Source organism: Haliotis cracherodii, unplaced genomic scaffold, assembly GCF_022045235.1.
Source record: "Haliotis cracherodii isolate W230 unplaced genomic scaffold, xgHalCrac1.p SCAF_25, whole genome shotgun sequence".
Classification (NCBI taxonomy): Eukaryota; Metazoa; Mollusca; class Gastropoda; order Lepetellida; family Haliotidae; genus Haliotis; species Haliotis cracherodii.
The window spans coordinates 6,310,957-6,334,279 of record NW_027266281.1 but is presented as its reverse complement, the minus strand read 5'-3'; the positions used below and the strand labels follow the sequence as shown (position 1 = coordinate 6,334,279).

At 39.9% G+C, this 23,323-nt stretch overlaps 1 protein-coding gene and 1 long non-coding RNA gene across 6 annotated transcripts in view; one reads left to right on the top strand and one right to left on the bottom strand.

Moving 5' to 3' along the window:
- Positions 1–23,323, top strand: part of LOC139472737 (peptidyl-prolyl cis-trans isomerase G-like) — an 81,544-nt gene that overhangs the window by 3,141 nt on the left and 55,080 nt on the right. For all 5 annotated transcript variants that reach the window (XM_071255197.1, XM_071255196.1, XM_071255195.1 and 2 more), the window contains exons 2-4: positions 2,083–2,322; positions 2,723–2,980; positions 6,636–6,800. In XM_071255197.1, coding sequence (XP_071111298.1) covers positions 2,083–2,322; positions 2,723–2,980; positions 6,636–6,800 — 663 coding nt within the window. The remainder of the gene's footprint in view (positions 1–2,082; positions 2,323–2,722; positions 2,981–6,635; positions 6,801–23,323) is intronic.
- LOC139472712 (uncharacterized) lies at positions 15,203–18,412 on the bottom strand. Its single transcript, XR_011653895.1, has 3 exons — positions 18,359–18,412; positions 16,412–16,507; positions 15,203–15,329 (listed from the first exon to the last, which is right to left on the bottom strand). It is a non-coding gene; the product is annotated as an uncharacterized lncRNA (long non-coding RNA).

The following is a 23,323-nucleotide window of genomic DNA, read 5'->3' as shown; positions in this document are numbered from 1 at the left end:
CACTCAATATTTCATCGAAATCTCTGATGTGGAAGTCAGGGTAAATTTCCCTCTGTTCCTCCATGTTGATGATTTCAAAAATAGTTCCATTAATTAATGTATACATACACGGTGATGAGACCCCAAAAATTCAGCGATGTTATGCTCATTCGACAACACTTTTTAACCAATCAGATCAGGGAACATACCTACTTTTATGTTACAATTAATTTTACCATCCCTTGTTCTTGGTTATAACATAGTCTTGTTAGTTTTACACTTCCTTGTTCTTGGTTATAACATAGTCTACTTAGTTTTACACTTCCTTATTCTGGGTTATAACATAGTCTACTTATTTTTACACTTCCTTATTCTGGGTTATAATATAGTCTACTTAGTTTTACACTTCCCTGTTCTGGGTTATAACATAGTCTACTTAGTTTTACACTTCCTTGTTCTGGGTTATAACAAAGTCTACTTAGTTTTACACTTCCTTGTTCTGGGTTATAATAAAGTCTACTTAGTTTTACACTTCCTTGTTCTGGGTTATAACATAGTCTACTTTTACACTTCCTTGTTCTGGGTTATAACATAGTCTACTTAGTTTTACACTTCCTTGTTCTAGGTTATAACAAAGTCTACTTAGTTTTACACTTCCTTGTTCTGGGTTATAACAAAGTCTACTTAGTTTTACACTTCCTTGTTCTGGGTTATAAGATAGTCTACCTTGTTTTCCTCTCCATGGGTCGGTGGTAAAGGAATCTGTTCTTACAGTTCACAAAGGAGTCTAGACACTTCCTCATTCTGGGTGATAAAGACGTCTACGGAGTTTTACGATTCCCTGTCCTGGGAAAACACGGTATCTGTTGGTGTCATATACGGATACAGATGTAAATATGAAAGGTCAGATTGGTACAAACAAACATGGCGTCTCCCTGTCAATCGACGATCGAGTCAGAATTTCTCGTGTTTCTGGAGAAACAGCGGTGGTAATTGTTATCATTATCAAAACGATAGTATAAAAGACTGCGAAAGTGTCTGAAAGGGACGTAACTGCGGCATTGTAGCAAACAAAGGACACTCGCCTATATCTGTGCTTGAGTCCTTTTCCTAAATTGAAAAACAGTTGACTTGGCTTGAAATAAGTCCGAATTGTTACCTTTTTTCATTTTGTTGTTGTGGACACATCCTACCCTGCACTTCGTAACCAAATGACAGGACAGACAGACTCTAGACAAATGCGACGTCTCATAGACTAGAGTTAGAGTACCGTCCCTTTGATGAAGGACAGACCGAAGGATTGCCGCGAAAGGCAAGTAGGCACAATATGTGCAGGCAAATGCCTATATATTTACTTGCGCCACTGTCAAACATGCAGGTTCAGTTGGTACTACATCGACTGACAAATCACTTAACGTTATGTATATTAAAGCACACATTCCTTCCAAGAAAACTTGCAATGTTTAGGCATTGTTGTGAGAGATGAATACAAGATTTTCGAATTTAAGAATGACCTTTTTTGATAAATTTAGAATCTCACCCAAGTGTCTTTTGATAGCACATACATCTACACGAGTCGTTAAAAGTTTAACACTCTGAGGCTTGCCCATAAGTTTTAAACTTTTATCCACGGGTGTTGATATATTTTATATCAAAAGACACAAGGGCGAGATTCTATCTATCATTCAACACCAGTCTTCCAACTTTGTCAGTTTACAGACAGTAAAAAGCAGTGTCTTAAGTGTAAAAAAATAATTGCTAACAGCTTCAGTAGCAGAGCCACTAGTGATGTCATTTCATTGTGACACCATGGTAACAATGACGTCATAATGGTCCGCAAAGCATTGTGATGCAGTTTCATTGCAGCGATATCTACAATGTAGTTTTGGGATGCTGAATATCCTGTATTAGGAATAAACACTATTGACTTATACAACAGTAATACAATGTGTATTCCGAATACAGGGTGTTTACCATCCCCAAAACATTTAATTCTATTTTCTTTTCTTTTTTTTGTGTGTGTAAGGTGGTGGGGACGGGGGATATTAAAGACATCAAAGAAACAAACGTCAGATAACTGTATGATGTGTTCTGTCGTTACAGTGACTAGCGCGCATAAGAGGGTGTTCGTTACTGTCGTACAGGGGAGGCCATTGCTTCTTGATTGCTCTGATCATGTGACCCCGGTAGCGAACATGACGTTTGCCTGGGAGGACGAGGCTGACCTGACCAAGTACTTCCGGTATTGGTCAGAATCCGCGATCAGCCAAGGAGGGAACTACACGTGTACGGCTGATTCGGAAGGAGGGAGGAAAACTGTTCAGTTCACGGTGACAGTCGAGTGTAAGTATGGAAGTAGTAGTAATCTCCCCTTAATTTAGAAATTGCACATCTATCGAAACTATATGCTATTAGAAACAAAAATTTAGTTTGAAAATAATATTCTACATCCCAGACACAAGCAATCATTTACTGATATAACTTTTTGAAAACACAAATCTTCTTCTACTTTCGCCTGTGTCTCAAATACTGCGAGTGGGTAAATTTTGTTTTATGACGCTTTGAACATTATTTCTGTCCCATCACCTCATGTCGGTTTAGATGGCAAAAATGTATATTTTAAACGTTTTGTGAAACCCACGAGCATCGGACTGGTGCAGACAAATCAATGATCATAATCCACATAATATTACGGCGTCTTTTAGATTTAGTGAACGTTGAGAATATCCCCTGTCTATTACAGATATGGATAACCTAACACTGGAGGTCACCCCCAAACAAACCTGCAACGTCAACAACGTCACAGCGACCTGTATCGTAGACAGCAACGCCGAACCGACATTGACAATCCACATAGACGGCACTAACGACACCTCCAGCGAATCGGGTCGGAGAGTGTCCCGACACCTGGCTGTCACGTGTGGTCAGGCTGTCCGTGTCGAGTGTACTGCCTCCCTCAGCAACACAAGCAGGCAACAGTCTACAAAACTAGATGTGCTGTGTGAGTGTCAATACCATTACTATGTATGTACTGCCACCATCAGCAACACTAGAAGGTAACAGTATACACAACTAGATGTGCTGTGTGAGTGTCAATACCATTACTATGTATGTACTGCCTCCCTCAACAACACAAGCAGGCAACAGTGTATACAACTAGATGTGCTGTGTGAGTGTCAATGCCATCACGAGGTATGATCTGTTGGAAATCCCATATTTTTCACAATTATAATAAAGACACGGTTCAATAGATGCCGTGAGAGTGTGTAGTGTGAGACTATGGAGACTCTTGAAACAAAGAAACACATATGCTTACTTTGGGAAAAAAAAAGATTTATTCAATTAAATGTGCATATGTAATTTAATTTGATTAGCACAACTAGGAAACCTAGCATGTTGATGTTCTGTTGACATAATGGCAATACTTATTGCGCGTGTGTGTGCGTGCGTTCGCGCCTGCGTGTGTGTTTGTGTGGGTTGTGGTTGTGTGTGGTTGTTTGTGGTTGTCTGTTGTTGTGTGTGGTTGTATGTGGTTCTGTGTGGTTGTGTGGGTTGTGGTTGTGTGTGGTTGTGTGTGGTTGTGTTAGGGCGTTCTGATCAGTACCTGTGTGACGACTTTGTGCTGTTGTCACTGCTCTTCACCTCCTTGGCTCAGAGTGAATAAGTCTTCGGATTCTGTTCGGTGGAATTTTCCCCCATTCTTCCTGCACCGAGTTGGCCAGTTTCGAAAGTGTCTGTGGTGTGTGTTGACGTTGACATACGCATCTATCGAGTTCATCCTACAGATGCTCTATCGGGTTCAGATCCGGGTATCTGGAAGGCCATGGCAAGACATTGACGTTTCAGCTATGAAGGAAGTCAACAGTAACACGAACTGTGTGTGTTGAACGTTGCTGTGTTGAGACAACTCCCTTTGTCGGTTCATAATCGGAAGAATACGAATTTTGTCGATGCTCCAAATTACTGTCCTATTCCCCTGAGCCACCATTAAGTCAGATCCCCGTTCATCATCACAGTTCAGCCACTGCATCTGCGACATGTCGAACGTTCATGTCGACATCGGTAGTCACGCTGTCTTCCATCGGGGAGGGCGGTCGGGTAGCCTATTGGTTAAAGCGTTCGCTCGTCACGCCTAAGACTCGGGTTCGATTTCACGACATGGGTAAAATGTGTGAAGCCCATGTCTAGTGTCCTCCGCCGTGATATTGCTGGAATATTGCAAAAAAGCGGCGTAAAACCATACTCACTCACTCACTTCCATCTCGGCGCTGGAGAAGAAATCGCGAGTCATCAATGAATAAGACTCGCCGCCAGTTTCTCGGGGTCGCATACGATGTCGTCCATGAAAACGTCTCAATACAGGGACAAATACCCGTCTTCTTGGACTAATGCCCACCTCTCGTAGACGATTCCTGATTATTTAGTCCGATGCCGTCCTCAAACCGGGCACATGTCCTGCAGTCTCCGTGGCAGTAGCATGTCGATGACGTAGGTGAAAGACCCGGATGTAGCGATCTTATAAACGAGGTATGGTGCTCTGTCTGTGCTCAACTTGCACGTGCATGCTGATTTTATTTTCCGTTCCATGAAATTGTAGAGGTACTCCTGTCTCACCCGTTGGTAACTGTAGAGGTACTCCTATGTCACATGTTGTTACCTGTGCATTACTCCTGCCTCGCCTGTTGTTACATGTAGAGCTACTCCTGTCTCACCTTTTTGTTACCTGTACAGCTGCTCCTGTCTCACATGTTGTTACCTGTACAGGTGCTCCAGTCTCACCTGTTGGTAACTGTAGAGGTACTCCTGTCTCGCCTGTAGTTAACTGTAGATGTACTCCTATCTCACCTGTTGTTACCTGTACAGGTACTCCTGTCTCACCTGTTGGTAACTGTAGAGGTACTCCTGTCTCACCTGTTGGTAACTGTAGATGTACTCCTGTCTCACCTGTTGTTACCTGTGCAGGTACTCCTGTCTTACCTGTTCTTACCTGCGCAGGTGCTCCTATCTCACCTGTTGTTACCTGTACAGGTTCTCCCATCTCACCTGTTATCAACTATAGGTGCACTCTTGTCTGACCTGTTATCAAATATAGACGTATTCCTGCCTCACCTGTTGTTACCTGCACAGGTGCTCCTTTCTCACCTGTTGTTACCTGTACATTTGCTGCTGCCTCACCTGTTACTTGAACAGGTACTCCTGTCTTACCTGTTGTTACCTGTACAGGTACTCCAGTCTCACCTTTTGTTACCTGTACAGATACTCCTGTCTCACTTACTACTTGTACAGGTACTCCTGTCTCACCTGTTGTTACCTGTACAGGTACTCCTGTCTTACCTGTTATTACCTGTACATTTACTCCTGTCTTACCTGTTGTTACCTGTACAGGTACTCCAGTCTCACCTTTTGTTACCTGTACAGATACTCCTGTCTCACTTACTACTTGTACAGGTACTCCTGTCTCACCTGTTGTTACCTGTACAGATACTCCTGTCTCACTTACTACTTGTACAGGTACTCCTGTCTCACCTGTTGTTACCTGTACAGGTACTCCTGTCTTACCTGTTATTACCTGTACATTTACTCCTGTCTTTCCTGTTATCAACTATAGACGTACTCCTGTCTGACATGTTGTTTCCTGCGCAGGTGCTCCTATCTCACCTGTTCTTACCTGTACAGGTTCTCCCATCTCACATGTTATCAAATATAGACATATTCCTGCCTCACATGTTGTTACCTGCGCAGGTGCTCCTGTCCCACCTGTTGTTACTTGTTCATTTACTCCTGTCTCACCTGTTGCTACCTGTACATTTACTCCTGTCTCACCTGTTGCTACCTGTACATTTACTCCTGTCTCACCTGTTGTTACCTGTACATGTACTCCTGTGTCACCTTTTGTTACCTGTACAGGTACTCCTGTCTTACCTGTTGTTACCTGTACAGGTACTCCAGTCTCACCTTTTGTTACCTGTACAGATGCTCCTATCTCACGTGTTGTTACCTGTACAGGTGCTCCTATCTCACCTGTTATCAACTAAATAGGTACTCCTGTCTCACCTTTTGTTACCTGTACACTATCGAGGCAATCCTAAAGCCTGCACAGGTACTCCAGTCTCGCCATTTGTTACCTGTACAGGTGCTACTGTATCACCTGTTGTTACCTGTACCTGTACTGCTGTCTAACCTGTGATGAACTATAAAGGTTTTCCTGTCTTACAAGTTGTTACCTGTACCTGTACTCCTGTCTTACCTGTTGTTACCTGTACAGGTACTCCAGTCTCACCTTTTGTTACCTGTACAGATGCTCCTATCTCACGTGTTGTTACCTGTACAGGTGCTCCTATCTCACCTGTTATCAACTAAATAGGTACTCCTGTCTCACCTTTTGTTACCTGTACACTATCGAGGCAATCCTAAAGCCTGCACAGGTACTCCAGTCTCGCCATTTGTTACCTGTACAGGTGCTACTGTATCACCTGTTGTTACCTGTACCTGTACTGCTGTCTAACCTGTGATGAACTATAAAGGTTTTCCTGTCTTACAAGTTGTTACCTGTACAGGTGCTCCTGTCTCACCTGTTGTTAACTGTACAGGTACTCCAGTCTCACCTGTTGTTAACTGTACAGGTACTCATGTCTGATCTGTTGTTACCTGTACAGGTGCTCCAAATTCGACTGGTTCATTTACTATCGGTAGCGTCCAGGACTTCAGTGTCTACGCCAACCCATCCGCCCTGTATACGTGGAAGAGGACGACGACGACGACATACAGCGTTAATGTCAGCAACATCTGTGGAAGCAGCGAGTTTTATCTCTATCTGACTGGTAACACTTTTCACACATCACCTTTATTGTCTTAAGTCCTTAAATGTAAGTTAAGTCATTCAGCATGCAACTTTATTTCAGGGTTGGGGTTACAGTTAGGGTTAGAGTTAGGATTCTCGGATTTTGAGAATAAGCCCTAAGTCTGCGAGATGACGCCAATGTGTGGACAGCTACACAGTTCGGGGATTGGAAATATACAGCAGACTTGATGGTTAACGGTAGACCGGATGGTTAACAGTAGATGGGATGGTTAACAATAGACGGGATGGTTAACAGTTGACCGGATGGTTAACAGTAGACGGGATGGTTAACGGTAGACCGGATGGTTAACGGTAGACCAGATGGTTAACGGTAGACCGGATGGTTAACAGTAGACGGGGTGGTTAACGGTAGACCGGATGGTTAACATGTGACGGGATGGTTATATAGTGAATGTTAAACTACACAGTAGACGGGAGGGTTATTTAGTGAATGCGAAACTACACAGTAGACTGGATGGCTATATAATGAATGTGAAACTACACAGTGGACGGGAGGGTTATATAGTGAATGTTAAACTACACAGTAGACTGGATGGTTATATAGTGAATGTTAAACTGCACAGTAGACAGGACAGTTATATAGTGATTGTTAAACTACACAGTAGTCGGGATAGTTATAAAGTAAATGTTAAACTACACAGTAGACGGGATGGTTATGTAGTGAATGTTAAACTACAAAGTAGACGGGAGGGTTACAAAGTGAATGTTAAACTACACAGTAGACAGGATGGTTATAAAGTGAATGTAAATGTGCACAGTAGACGGGAGGGTTATATAGTGAATGTTAAACTACACAGTAAACGTGAGGGTTATATAATGAATGTGAAACTACGCAGTAGACGTGAGGGTTATATAGTGAATGTTAAACTAAACAGTAGACATGAGGGTTATATAGTGAATGTTAAACTAAACAGTAGACATGAGGGTTATATGGTGAATGTGAAACTACACAGTAGACATGAGGGTTATATGGTGAATGTGAAACTACACAGTAAACGTGAGGGTTATATAATGAATGTGAAACTACGCAGTAGACGTGAGGGTTATATAGTGAATGTTAAACTAAACAGTAGACATGAGGGTTATATAGTGAATGTTAAACTAAACAGTAGACATGAGGGTTATATAATGAATGTGAAACTACACAGTAGACATGAGGGTTATATAGTGAATGTGAAACTACACAGTAGACGTGAGGGTTATATAGTGAATGTTAAACTACAAAGTAGACGGGAGGGTTACAAAGTGAATGTTAAACTACACAGTAGACAGGATGGTTATAAAGTGAATGTAAATGTGCACAGTAGACGGGAGGGTTATATAGTGAATGTTAAACTACACAGTAAACGTGAGGGTTATATAATGAATGTGAAACTACGCAGTAGACGTGAGGGTTATATAGTGAATGTTAAACTAAACAGTAGACATGAGGGTTATATAGTGAATGTTAAACTAAACAGTAGACATGAGGGTTATATGGTGAATGTGAAACTACACAGTAGACATGAGGGTTATATGGTGAATGTGAAACTACACAGTAAACGTGAGGGTTATATAATGAATGTGAAACTACGCAGTAGACGTGAGGGTTATATAGTGAATGTTAAACTAAACAGTAGACATGAGGGTTATATAGTGAATGTTAAACTAAACAGTAGACATGAGGGTTATATAATGAATGTGAAACTACACAGTAGACATGAGGGTTATATAGTGAATGTGAAACTACACAGTAGACGTGAGGGTTATATAGTGAATGTTAAACTACAAAGTAGACGGGAGGGTTACAAAGTGAATGTTAAACTACACAGTAGACAGGATGGTTATAAAGTGAATGTAAATGTGCACAGTAGACGGGAGGGTTATATAGTGAATGTTAAACTACACAGTAAACGTGAGGGTTATATAATGAATGTGAAACTACGCAGTAGACGTGAGGGTTATATAGTGAATGTTAAACTAAACAGTAGACATGAGGGTTATATAGTGAATGTTAAACTAAACAGTAGACATGAGGGTTATATGGTGAATGTGAAACTACACAGTAGACATGAGGGTTATATAGTGAATGTTAAACTAAACAGTAGACATGAGGGTTATATAATGAATGTGAAACTACACAGTAGACATGAGGGTTATATAATGAATGTGAAACTACACAGTAGACATGAGGGTTATATAATGAATGTGAAACTACGCAGTAGACGTGAGGGTTATATAGTGAATGTTAAACTAAACAGTAGACATGAGGGTTATATAGTGAATGTTAAACTAAACAGTAGACATGAGGGTTATATAATGAATGTGAAACTACACAGTAGACATGAGGGTTATATAATGAATGTGAAACTACACAGTAGACGGGATGGTTATATGGTGAATGTGAAACTACACAGTAGACGGGATGGTTATATAGTGAATGTGAAACTACACAGTAGACGTGAGGGTTATATAATGAATGTGAAACTACACAGAAGACGGGAGGGTTATATAGTGAATGTGAAACTACACAGTAGACGTGAGGGTTATATAGTGAATGAGAAACTACTCAGTAGACGGGAGGGTTGTATAGTGAATGTGAAACTACACAGTAGACGGGATGGTTGTATAGTGAATGTGAAACTACACAGTAGACGTGAGGGTTATATAGTGAATGTGAAACTACACAGTAGACGGGAGGGTTATATGGTGAATGTTAAACTACACTGAAGACGGGAGGGTTATATGGTGAATGTTAAACTACACAGTAGACGGGAGGGTTATATAGTGAATGTGAAACTACACAGTAGACGGGATGGTTATATAGTGAATGTGAAACTACACAGTAGACGGGAGGGTTATATAGTGAATGTGAAACTACACAGTAGACGGGAGGGTTATATAGTGAATGTGAAACTACACAGTAGACGGGAGGGTTATATAGTGAATGTGAATCTACACAGTAGACGGGAGGGTTATATAGTGAATGTGAAACTACACAGTAGACGGGAGGGTTATATAGTGAATGTGAAACTACACAGTAGACGGGATGGTTATATAGTGAATGTTAAACTACACAGTACACGGGAGGGTTATATAGTAAATGAGAAACTACACAGTAGACGTGAGGGTTATATAGTGAATGTGAAACTACACAGTAGACGGGAGGGTTATATAGTGAATGTGAATCTACACAGTAGACGGGAGGGTTATATAGTGAATGTGAAACTACACAGTAGACGGGAGGGTTATATAGTAAATGTGAAACTACACAGTAGACGGGAGGGTTATATAGTGAATGTAAATCTACACAGTAGACGTGAGGGTTGTATAGTGAATGAGAAACTACACAGTAGACGTGAGGGTTATATGGTGAATGTGAAACTACACAGTAGACGGGAGGGTTATATAGTGAATGTGAAACTACACAGTAGACGGGAGGGTTATATAGTGAATGTGAAACTACACAGTAGACATGAGGGTTATATGGTGAATGTGAAACTACACAGTAGACGGGAGGGTTATATAGTGAATGTGAAACTACACAGTAGACGGGAGGGTTATATAGTGAATGTAAATCTACACAGTAGACGTGAGGGTTGTATAGTGAATGAGAAACTACACAGTAGACGTGAGGGTTATATAGTGAATGTGAAACTACACAGTAGACGGGAGGGTTATATAGTAAATGTGAAACTACACAGTAGACGGGAGGGTTATATAGTAAATGTGAAACTACACAGTAGACGGGAGGGTTATATAGTGAATGTAAATCTACACAGTAGACGTGAGGGTTATATAGTGAATGTGAAACTACACAGTAGACGTGAGGGTTATATAGTGAATGAGAAACTACACAGTAGACGGGAGGGTTGTATAGTGAATGTAAATCTACACAGTAGACGGGATGGTTGTATAGTGAATGTGAAACTACACAGTAGACGTGAGGGTTATATAGTGAATGTGAAACTACACAGTAGACGGGATGGTTATATAGTGAATGAGAAACTACACAGTAGACGGGATGGTTATATAGTGAATGAGAAACTACACAGAAGACGGGAGGGTTATATAGTGAATGTGAAACTACACAGTAGACGGGAGGGTTATATAGTGAATGTGAAACTACACAGTAGACGGGAGGGTTATATAGTGAATGTAAATCTACACAGTAGACGTGAGGGTTGTATAGTGAATGAGAAACTACACAGTAGACGTGAGGGTTATATAGTGAATGTGAAACTACACAGTAGACGGGAGGGTTATATAGTAAATGTGAAACTACACAGTAGACGGGAGGGTTATATAGTAAATGTGAAACTACACAGTAGACGGGAGGGTTATATAGTGAATGTAAATCTACACAGTAGACGTGAGGGTTGTATAGTGAATGAGAAACTACACAGTAGACGTGAGGGTTATATAGTGAATGTGAAACTACACAGTAGACGTGAGGGTTATATAGTAAATGTGAAACTACACAGTAGACGGGAGGGTTATATAGTGAATGTTAAACTAAACAGTAGACATGAGGGTTATATGGTGAATGTGAAACTACACAGTAGACGTGAGGGTTGTATAGTGAATGAGAAACTACACAGTAGACGTGAGGGTTATATAGTGAATGTGAAACTACACAGTAGACGGGAGGGTTATATAGTGAATGTGAAACTACACAGTAGACGGGAGGGTTATATAGTGAATGTGAAACTACACAGTAGACGGGAGGGTTATATAGTGAATGTAAATCTACACAGTAGACGTGAGGGTTGTATAGTGAATGAGAAACTACACAGTAGACGTGAGGGTTATATAGTGAATGTGAAACTACACAGTAGACGTGAGGGTTATATAGTAAATGTGAAACTACACAGAAGACGGGAGGGTTATATAGTGAATGTTAAACTACACAGTAGACGGGAGGGTTATATAGTGAATGTGAAACTACACAGTAGACGGGAGGGTTATATAGTGAATGAGAAACTACACAGTAGACGTGAGGGTTATATGGTGAATGTGAAACTACACAGTAGACGTGAGGGTTATATAGTGAATGTTAAACTACACAGAAGACGGGAGGGTTATATAGTGAATGTGAAACTACACAGTAGACGTGAGGGTTATATAGTGAATGAGAAACTACACAGTAGACGGGAGGGTTATATAGTGAATGTGAAACTACACAGTAGACGGGAGGGTTATATAGTGAATGTGAAACTACACAGTAGACGGGAGGGTTATATAGTGAATGTGAAACTACACAGTAGACGGGAGGGTTATATGGTGAATGTGAAACTACACAGTAGACGGGAGGGTTATATAGTGAATGTGAAACTACACAGTAGACGGGAGGGTTATATAGTGAATGTGAAACTACACAGTAGACGGGAGGGTTATATAGTGAATGTGAAACTACACAGTAGACGGGAGGGTTATATAGTGAATGTGAAACTACACAGAAGACGGGAGGGTTATATGGTGAATGTTAAACTACACAGTAGACGGGAGGGTTATATAGTGAATGTTAAACTACACAGTAGACGGGAGGGTTATATAGTGAATGTGAAACTACACAGTACACGGGATGGTTATATGGTGAATGTGAAACTACACAGTAGACGGGAGGGTTATATAGTGAATGTTAAACTACACAGAAGACGGGATGGTTATATGGTGAATGTGAAACTACACAGTAGACGGGAGGGTTATATAGTGAATGTTAAACTACACAGAAGACGGGAGGGTTATATAGTGAATGTGAAACTACACAGTAGACGGGAGGGTTATATGGTGAATGTGAAACTACACAGAAGACGGGAGGGTTATATGGTGAATGAGAAACTACACAGTAGACGCGAGGGTTATATAGTGAATGTGAAACTACACAGTAGACGGGAGGGTTATATAGTGAATGTGAAACTACACAGTAGACGGGAGGGTTATATAGTGAATGTGAAACTACACAGTAGACGGGATGGTTATATAGTGAATGTGAAACTACACAGAAGACGGGAGGGTTATATAGTGAATGTGAAACTACACAGAAGACGGGAGGGTTATATAGTGAATGTGAAACTACACAGTAGACGGGAGGGTTATATAGTGAATGTGAAACTACACAGAAGACGGGAGGGTTATATAGTGAATGTGAAACTACACAGTAGACGGGAGGGTTATATAGTGAATGTGAAACTACACAGTAGACGGGAGGGTTATATAGTGAATGTGAAACTACACAGTAGACGGGAGGGTTATATAGTGAATGTGAAACTACACAGTAGACGGGAGGGTTATATAGTGAATGTGAAACTACACAGAAGACGGGAGGGTTATATAGTGAATGTGAAACTACACAGTAGACGGGAGGGTTATATAGTGAATGTGAAACTACACAGTAGACGGGAGGGTTATATAGTGAATGTGAAACTACACAGTAGACGGGAGGGTTATATAGTAAATGTGAAACTACACAGTAGACGGGAGGGTTATATAGTGAATGTGAAACTACACAGTAGACGGGAGGGTTATATAGTGAATGTGAAACTACACAGTAGACGAGAGGGTTATATAGTGAATGTGAAACTACACAGTAGACGGGAGGGTTATATAGTGAATGAGAAACTACACAGAAGACGGGAGGGTTATATAGTGAATGTGAAACTACACAGTACACGGGAGGGTTATATAGTGAATGAGAAACTACACAGTAGACGTGAGGGTTATATAGTGAATGTGAAACTACACAGTACACGGGAGGGTTATATAGTGAATGTGAAACTACACAGTACACGGGAGGGTTATATAGTAAATGTGAAACTACACAGTAGACGGGAGGGTTATATAGTGAATGTGAAACTACACAGTACACGGGATGGTTATATAGTGAATGTGAAACTACACAGTAGACGTGAGGGTTATATAGTAAATGTGAAACTACACAGTAGACGTGAGGGTTATATAGTGAATGAGAAACTACACAGTAGACGTGAGGGTTATATAGTGAATGTGAAACTACACAGTACACGGGAGGGTTATATAGTGAATGAGAAACTACACAGTAGACGGGATGGTTATATCCCAGGTAGCATGCCACCATCGGCCCTGCATCGGCCCAACGTCGGCTACACCATCGGCCCAACGTCGGCAAACTGCATCGGGCCGATGAAGTTTTGCTCATCGGATCGACATCGGCCCAACGTCGGCAAACGTCATCGGCCCTGCATCGGCACTGCACCGGCCCAGCATCGGCCCAGTGTCGGCAAACATCGTCGGGCCGATGAAGTTTTGCTCATCGGATCGACATCGGCCCAACGCCGGCAAACATCATTGGCCCTGCATCGGCAATGCACCGGCCCAGCATTGGCTCAGCGACGGCAAACATTGTCGGGCCGATGAAGTTTTGCTCATCGGATCGACATCGGCACAACGTCGTAAATAGTTATCTGGCCAGCCTTCGGCCAGAAATAGGCAACTGTTATGGAATCAGCATCGGATTGACATCGGCCCAATGTCGACAACAATTATCAGCGCAGCATCTGCCATTGTCTTAAATAGGCCGATGTCATCAGAAGTCATAACTGACAACATCTCATTTCATGTAAATGATGCCACAATAGAACTTTTCCAATTGTAGTGTTAGGGTACATAAAACTAAACATTTCTAAAAGCTGCAACTAGCTGTGATGTTAAAGTTACAAAGATAAATGGTAAAACTAAAAATACTGAATTTTTAAAAAGATAATATTTTTTTATCATAGTTAATACTTTGAAAACCAAATGTAAGTAATATAAATACTTCTAGCTATACAAAACAATCGAAATGATTACACTAGTTACAGTACTATTTTTTATGTACCCTAGCTAATACATGTGTAGTTAATACTTATAAATAAACACAAAGAGCAAAATAGAATAATAAACTTTATTATTAATTAATTATTTTTACAAGAAAACAGTGTTACTACCTGCAACAAGGCAGATGTGAAACATATATTCTCAAAACCAGTTTTAAAACACAGTCTAAACATATACCCCTCATATTGGCCTGCAAAATTTCATTTATGTGGCTTCAAATTCGTTTGCGAGACAAACTTTCCCCCCCTATTTCATCAAGTTAAAAAAGCATGAAGCAAAGGCCATAACTCCATACAAAATAAGTTCTTATAACCATCTTCTGGAGTTTATACCTTAGATAAGCACGGAAAGTTTCATTTATTAACTTCAGTAGTGTCCAAGAGAAGCTGGCAGTATATGTTCCAAGTTCAAAAACAAGGGTCATAACCCTGTGAAAAATATGTTGTCAACACCAGCTTTTTGGATTTCTTTGTTCCGTTGCAATTCAGCACTATTGTTTGCAGATTCTCAATCTACACCTCTGTTTTTCAGTACGCGTTTTCCTTATGCCATTTCGAAGCCTTGCTCCTGGAACTCGAAGCCATTCTTTTACACAGGTCACCATGTACTTGTCAGTGGCTTGTAAGAGCCCAGCTGCAGGCTTCCTCCTCAGCTTCTGTTTACAAATGATAGCAAAAAATGCATATTATAAGTCATTGCATGCACTCTCACAATTACGAGTAATGGACTTCACAAGTGTGTCAAAACAAGCTATTGATAACATAATGGAATAATAGAATAAGTAATACCCTGTTCACATGCACCACCTTACATATGTGTCTATACATTATTTTAAGTATTGACATCTGTTAATAAATACAGGGTTCACTCAAGGAAATTTCTGCCATGGGCCCTTTATGTGACAATTTCATATATTCCCTAGGTACACCTGCACTTGCCAATACAAATGTCCCATTGTATTTGAAAATGTGAGCCTTTTTCCAAATTTAGGGGCTAAAAGCAGAAGGCCCCACCCAAGAATTATCGGAATCCCAGTAAGTAAATTGATGAGTTTATAATATGTGTAAATAAGTAAATTGAATTATGTGTAATTATATAAGCAAATAACATAACCCCTCCCAATATTGCATGGTAGATCCCTAATCTGTTTCTCATGTCAATTAAAAAAGATTTTATAACTGACATATCACCCTATTAATTTAGCCCAATAAACATCCCCAATAACCACATGATAACCCCCCTCCTCCAATCTTGCTGGAGAACAGTTTTAGGTGTGCAATCTCTCTTGTATGTCCATCAAAAGTATTTCATTTGGAAGATTACCATAGTAAGTGTCAGGGGCCCTTAATAGGGCAAACATGATATTAAATATATGCTTATAAATATTTCAAGCAGAAACATGTATCAGTTGGTTTGGTTTGTTGTTTAACGTATCACTCAGCAATATTCCAGCTATATGACGGCGGTCTGTAAATAATTGAGTCTGGACCAGACAATCCACTGATTATCATCATGAGCATCAACCCATGCAATTGGGATCGATGACATGCATCAACCAAGTCAGAGAGCCTCACCTCCCGATCCCAATAGTCGCCTCATCCCATACGACAAGCATAGTTGCCTTTTACGGCAAGCATGGGTTGCTGAAGATATCTTCTACCCCGGATCTTCTATATGAATCAAAATTGGAGTAAATTTCCCATACTTGATACATCTAAAGAAATTTAATCCACTCACCAGTGCTCTCTCAGTTGCTCGATTTTGGAAAAGCTGCTAAGAGTTCATTCAGCTCATCCATGTTTGCCAATAGGCAATGGCTGAACATCTGGTTTTCTTAAATAGAAATATAAGAATATTGTATATCAAGTTTGTGTAGCAGCAGTGAGCACTAAGCTATTATGGTGATGATGTCGAGAGGTTGAGGGGACTGTTGCTCAAAACATAAAAGTAACATTTAAATAAAGCTTTGGCCATACACAGATATCAGGTCCTTTCCTTAATTCATACATCTTATCTCGTATATTTGCACTTGTACATACAGTCCTTATCTGGAGCCATGTAGCAGAAATAATTTCCCAGGGAGAGTAGTTTCACTTTAATAGCTATAGCCGCATCCATTGAAAAGCAATGAGAAAATCCCCATATTGACATAATATTGAACCGATCCTGTGAAGTCTGGTTACCACAAAACAGATTTCATTTATTATATACCAAAATATGTAGATTACATCATGGTAAACCAAAACTGCAAATAAACGTTTATCATTAAAAGATCAGATACAAAGGTATGTACATATATATTACAAACACTTGTATGCCAAAAATAGCAGGAAAGTATTGGGGACAAGTAATTTTATGCACAATTTCATTGCTTGTAAACATAGGAAAAGGGATAATGATAAACTGAAATAATATATCTTTAGTTAGAATAAATCAAATTTGAAACAAGGCTCTGGGTGTTTTTCTACAATGGATAATGTCCTGAAAAATCTCTATTGAAGTATCTATTCTTCCTCATCAAAGTTTTACAATTAATTTGAATTTTGATTAAATAAATGACATTCTAAATTGTCTTGTAATATATATTTAGCATCATACCTTTGAAATAGTACATTTTTTAAATTTATAATTCAGTATTTCATCACAAATGTACATCATAAATTACTTAAGTAGATAAGACTACCACCTCACCCCCACCCCACCCCACCAAAAAAAGATTAATAAATAAAAAAATAAAATCCATTCTGAATTAGCCATATCTCAAAACCTTAATCGATCGATACAGATACCATACATCGGTATAAGATTTCTGATCGATATATAGGTCTAGGTCTATGTGAGGTATCCAAGTAGATCTTGATAAAATTGCCCACACCTGTATTACTAATATGCATTGATCGTTTACAAAAAGAGCTGTCCTTTCATTTCGCCCATTATCCAGAAAATGTTCAAAATTCGCAAGTAATTATGACTTTTAAAAACATCAATTTTACTTTTTATTTATTTCAACTTTTGTGTGATCGAAAACCGAACTCGGCAGTGTAGCTCCGTTCATCGATCAGTAGGAACATTAGCTGGATCGCATGACATGCACACGCAATGCTGAAAGTTTCCGAAAGCCTCCTTATGAATTTCATGTTCACTGCTTTTTGCGCTGAAGGCAATCACAACATTGATTTGTAAATTCGAGTTTGTAATCAATTTCCTAACCTCATCCACCCCCACACTTAACAAATACGCCTGTGACAATGACAAATAAAGCAATGTTCATTCAAAAATACTAATGTAAGTAATTGTTTGGCTATTCATTTGCTTGCCGCTGTAATACTCTCACTCCGAGATTGCGCCTCGTTGGTTGAACATCGCTGAATCTACATGGAAATAAAACATCTCTTGTCATGTTTTGTATTTGCCCTTGTCCCCGCGTTTAGCTAGAATGTATATGGTGTTTAAAAAATATAAATAGAGAATCTAGTGAGGATGCAGTGTCACGACATATTCCTCGGATTTTGTCACTGACGTAGAATATTTACAGGAGTGTGTTTCTCGAACTTCCAAAACACATAGGCCTAGATTTCTCTACTCACGTTGACACTTTTGAATGAACACTTTTTCTCGTTTAAATTGTAAGGTTTGAAAATGAAATTAACCCCTCGTAAATACAGAAATGAAGTAAACACTTACCGCAAAATAGGTTTTCCCTCAGCCCTCCACGCATCATCCTTTCGTCGTCTGCTTGAAAAGACGCGCGTGAGTAACAGCGCCCTCAATTACAAGAGTAGCTTCCCTTGAAGCATGTTGTGAAAACGTTGGACCAACGTAACATAACCGATCGCGATATTCCAAACTTTTACCAACATCTTGTATTTTGCTGAATGAATTGTAAGATGTGACGCATCCCGTCTGTATATTCTCTTTCTGTTGTATATGTGCAGCCAAAAATGGTCAGTGAATGTGCTTGATCTATTTCATTTAAAAAATAAAAATAAAGTTAATATTTTGAGTTCGATTAGAATTATTGTATTGTTCGTAATTATATTTGAATTAAGGTTTGTCACATTGTAATCGACAAATGTGTTATTTCTTTTATGTTATCATAACAAAATCAAATCATATATCAGGTTCAATGTCAGTGCCAGTCACCAGCATTGGCCCGACAGCGGACCGCTGCAGTTTGCCGATGCCGATATTGCCGGCGGTTGCCGATGTAAAGCCAACGTCGGCCCGATGTAGGTGTGCTAGCTGGGATGGTGAATGTTAAACTACACAGTAGACGGGATGGTTATATGGTGAATGTTAAACTACACAGTAGACGGGAGGGTTATATAGTGAATGTGAAACTACACAGTACACGGGAGGGTTATATAGTGAATGTGAAACTACACAGTAGACGGGAGGGTTATATGGTGAATGTGAAACTACACAGTAGACGGGAGGGTTATATAGTGAATGTGAAACTACACAGTAGACGTGAGGGTTATATAGTGAATGTGAAACTACACAGTAGACGGGAGGGTTATATAGTGAATGTGAAACTACACAGTAGACGGGAGGGTTATATAGTGAATGTGAAACTACACAGAAGACGGGAGGGTTATATGGTGAATGTTAAACTACACAGTAGACGGGAGGGTTATATAGTGAATGAGAAACTACACAGTAGACGGGAGGGTTATATAGTGAATGTGAAACTACACAGTAGACATGAGGGTTATATAGTGAATGTGAAACTACACAGAAGACGGGAGGGTTATATGGTGAATGAGAAACTACACAGTAGACGGGAGGGTTATATAGTGAATGTGAAACTACACAGTAGACGGGAGGGTTATATGGTGAATGAGAAACTACACAGTAGACGGGAGGGTTATATAGTGAATGTGAAACTACACAGTAGACGGGAGGGTTATATAGTGAATGTGAAACTACACAGAAGACGGGAGGGTTATATGGTGAATGTTAAACTACACAGTAGACGGGAGGGTTATATAGTGAATGTTAAACTACACAGTAGACGGGATGGTTATATAGTGAATGTAAATCTACACAGTAGACGTGAGGGTTATATAGTGAATGTGAAACTACACAGTAGACGGGAGGGTTATATAGTGAATGTTAAACTACACAGTAGACGGGATGGTTATATAGTGAATGTAAATCTACACAGAAGACGGGAGGGTTGTATAGTGAATGAGAAACTACACAGTAGACGTGAGGGTTATATAGTGAATGTGAAACTACACAGTAGACGTGAGGGTTATATAGTGAATGTGAAACTACACAGTAGACGTGAGGGTTATATGGTGAATGTTAAACTACACAGTAGACGGGAGGGTTATATAGTGAATGTTAAACTACACAGTAGACGGGATGGTTATATAGTGAATGTAAATCTACACAGTAGACGTGAGGGTTATATAGTGAATGTGAAACTACACAGTAGACGGGAGGGTTATATAGTGAATGTTAAACTACACAGTAGACGGGATGGTTATATAGTGAATGTAAATCTACACAGAAGACGGGAGGGTTGTATAGTGAATGAGAAACTACACAGTAGACGTGAGGGTTATATAGTGAATGTGAAACTACACAGTAGACGTGAGGGTTATATAGTGAATGTTAAACTACACAGTAGACGGGAGGGTTATATAGTGAATGTAAATCTACACAGTAGACGTGAGGGTTGTATAGTGAATGTGAATCTACACAGTAGACGGGAGGGTTATATGGTGAATGTTAAACTACACAGTAGACGGGAGGGTTATATAGTGAATGTTAAACTACACAGTAGACGGGATGGTTATATAGTGAATGTAAATCTACACAGTAGACGTGAGGGTTATATAGTGAATGTGAAACTACACAGTAGACGGGAGGGTTATATAGTGAATGTTAAACTACACAGTAGACGGGATGGTTATATAGTGAATGTAAATCTACACAGAAGACGGGAGGGTTGTATAGTGAATGAGAAACTACACAGTAGACGTGAGGGTTATATAGTGAATGTGAAACTACACAGTAGACGTGAGGGTTATATAGTGAATGTGAAACTACACAGTAGACGTGAGGGTTATATGGTGAATGTTAAACTACACAGTAGACGGGAGGGTTATATAGTGAATGTGAAACTACACAGAAGACGTGAGGGTTATATGGTGAATGTGAAACTACACAGTAGACGGGAGGGTTATATAGTGAATGAGAAACTACACAGTAGACGGGAGGGTTATATAGTGAATGTGAAACTACACAGTAGACGGGAGGGTTATATAGTGAATGTTAAACTACACAGAAGACGGGAGGGTTATATAGTGAATGTGAAACTACACAGAAGACGGGAGGGTTATATGGTGAATGAGAAACTACACAGTAGACGGGAGGGTTGTATAGTGAATGTGAAACTACACAGTAGACGGGAGGGTTATATAGTGAATGTGAAACTACACAGAAGACGGGAGGGTTATATGGTGAATGAGAAACTACACAGTAGACGGGAGGGTTATATAGTGAATGTGAAACTACACAGTACACGGGATGGTTATATAGTGAATGTGAAACTACACAGTAGACGTGAGGGTTATATAGTGAATGTGAAACTACACAGTAGACGGGATGGTTATATAGTGAATGTGAAACTACACAGAAGACGGGAGGGTTATATAGTGAATGTGAAACTACACAGTAGACGGGAGGGTTATATAGTGAATGTGAATCTACACAGTAGACGGGAGGGTTATATAGTGAATGTGAAACTACACAGTAGACGTGAGGGTTATATAGTGAATGTGAAACTACACAGTAGACGTGAGGGTTATATAGTGAATGTGAAACTACACAGTAGACGTGAGGGTTATATAGTGAATGTGAAACTACACAGTACACGGGAGGGTTATATAGTGAATGTGAAACTACACAGTAGACGTGAGGGTTATATAGTGAATGTGAAACTACACAGTAGACGGGAGGGTTATATAGTGAATGTGAAACTACACAGTAGACGGGAGGGTTATATAGTGAATGTGAAACTACACAGTAGACGGGATGGTTATATAGTGAATGTGAAACTACACAGAAGACGGGAGGGTTATATAGTGAATGTGAAACTACACAGTAGACGGGAGGGTTATATAGTGAATGTGAATCTACACAGTAGACGGGAGGGTTATATAGTGAATGTGAAACTACACAGTAGACGTGAGGGTTATATAGTGAATGTGAAACTACACAGTAGACGTGAGGGTTATATAGTGAATGTGAAACTACACAGTAGACGTGAGGGTTATATAGTGAATGTGAAACTACACAGTACACGGGAGGGTTATATAGTGAATGTGAAACTACACAGTAGACGTGAGGGTTATATAGTGAATGTGAAACTACACAGTAGACGGGAGGGTTATATAGTGAATGTGAAACTACACAGTAGACGGGAGGGTTATATAGTGAATGTGAAACTACACAGAAGACGGGAGGGTTATATAGTGAATGAGAAACTACACAGTAGACGGGAGGGTTATATAGTGAATGAGAAACTACACAGTAGACGTGAGGGTTATATAGTGAATGTGAAACTACACAGTAGACGGGAGGGTTATATAGTGAATGTGAAACTACACAGAAGACGGGAGGGTTATATAGTGAATGTGAAACTACACAGTACACGGGAGGGTTATATAGTGAATGTGAAACTACACAGTAGACGTGAGGGTTATATAGTGAATGTGAAACTACACAGTAGACGGGATGGTTATATAGTGAATGTGAAACTACACAGAAGACGGGAGGGTTATATAGTGAATGTGAAACTACACAGAAGACGGGAGGGTTATATAGTGAATGTTAAACTACACAGTAGACGAGAGGGTTATATAGTGAATGTGAAACTACACAGTAGACGGGAGGGTTATATAGTGAATGTGAAACTACACAGTAGACGGGAGGGTTATATAGTGAATGTGAAACTACACAGAAGACGGGAGGGTTATATAGTGAATGTGAAACTACACAGTAGACGGGAGGGTTATATAGTGAATGAGAAACTACACAGTAGACGGGAGGGTTATATAGTGAATGTGAAACTACACAGTAGACGTGAGGGTTATATAGTGAATGTGAAACTACACAGTAGACGGGAGGGTTATATAGTGAATGTGAAACTACACAGTAGACGGGAGGGTTATATGGTGAATGTTAAACTACACAGTAGACGGGAGGGTTATATAGTGAATGAGAAACTACACAGTAGACGGGATGGTTGTATAGTGAATGTGAAACTACACAGTAGACGGGAGGGTTATATGGTGAATGTTAAACTACACAGTAGACGGGAGGGTTATATAGTGAATGAGAAACTACACAGTAGACGGGAGGGTTATATAGTGAATGTGAAACTACACAGTAGACGTGAGGGTTATATAGTAAATGTGAAACTACACAGTAGACGGGAGGGTTATATAGTGAATGTGAAACTACACAGTACACGGGAGGGTTATATAGTGAATGTGAAACTACACAGAAGACGGGAGGGTTATATAGTGAATGTTAAACTACACAGTAGACGGGAGGGTTATATAGTGAATGTGAAACTACACAGTAGACGGGAGGGTTATATAGTGAATGTGAATCTACACAGTAGACGGGAGG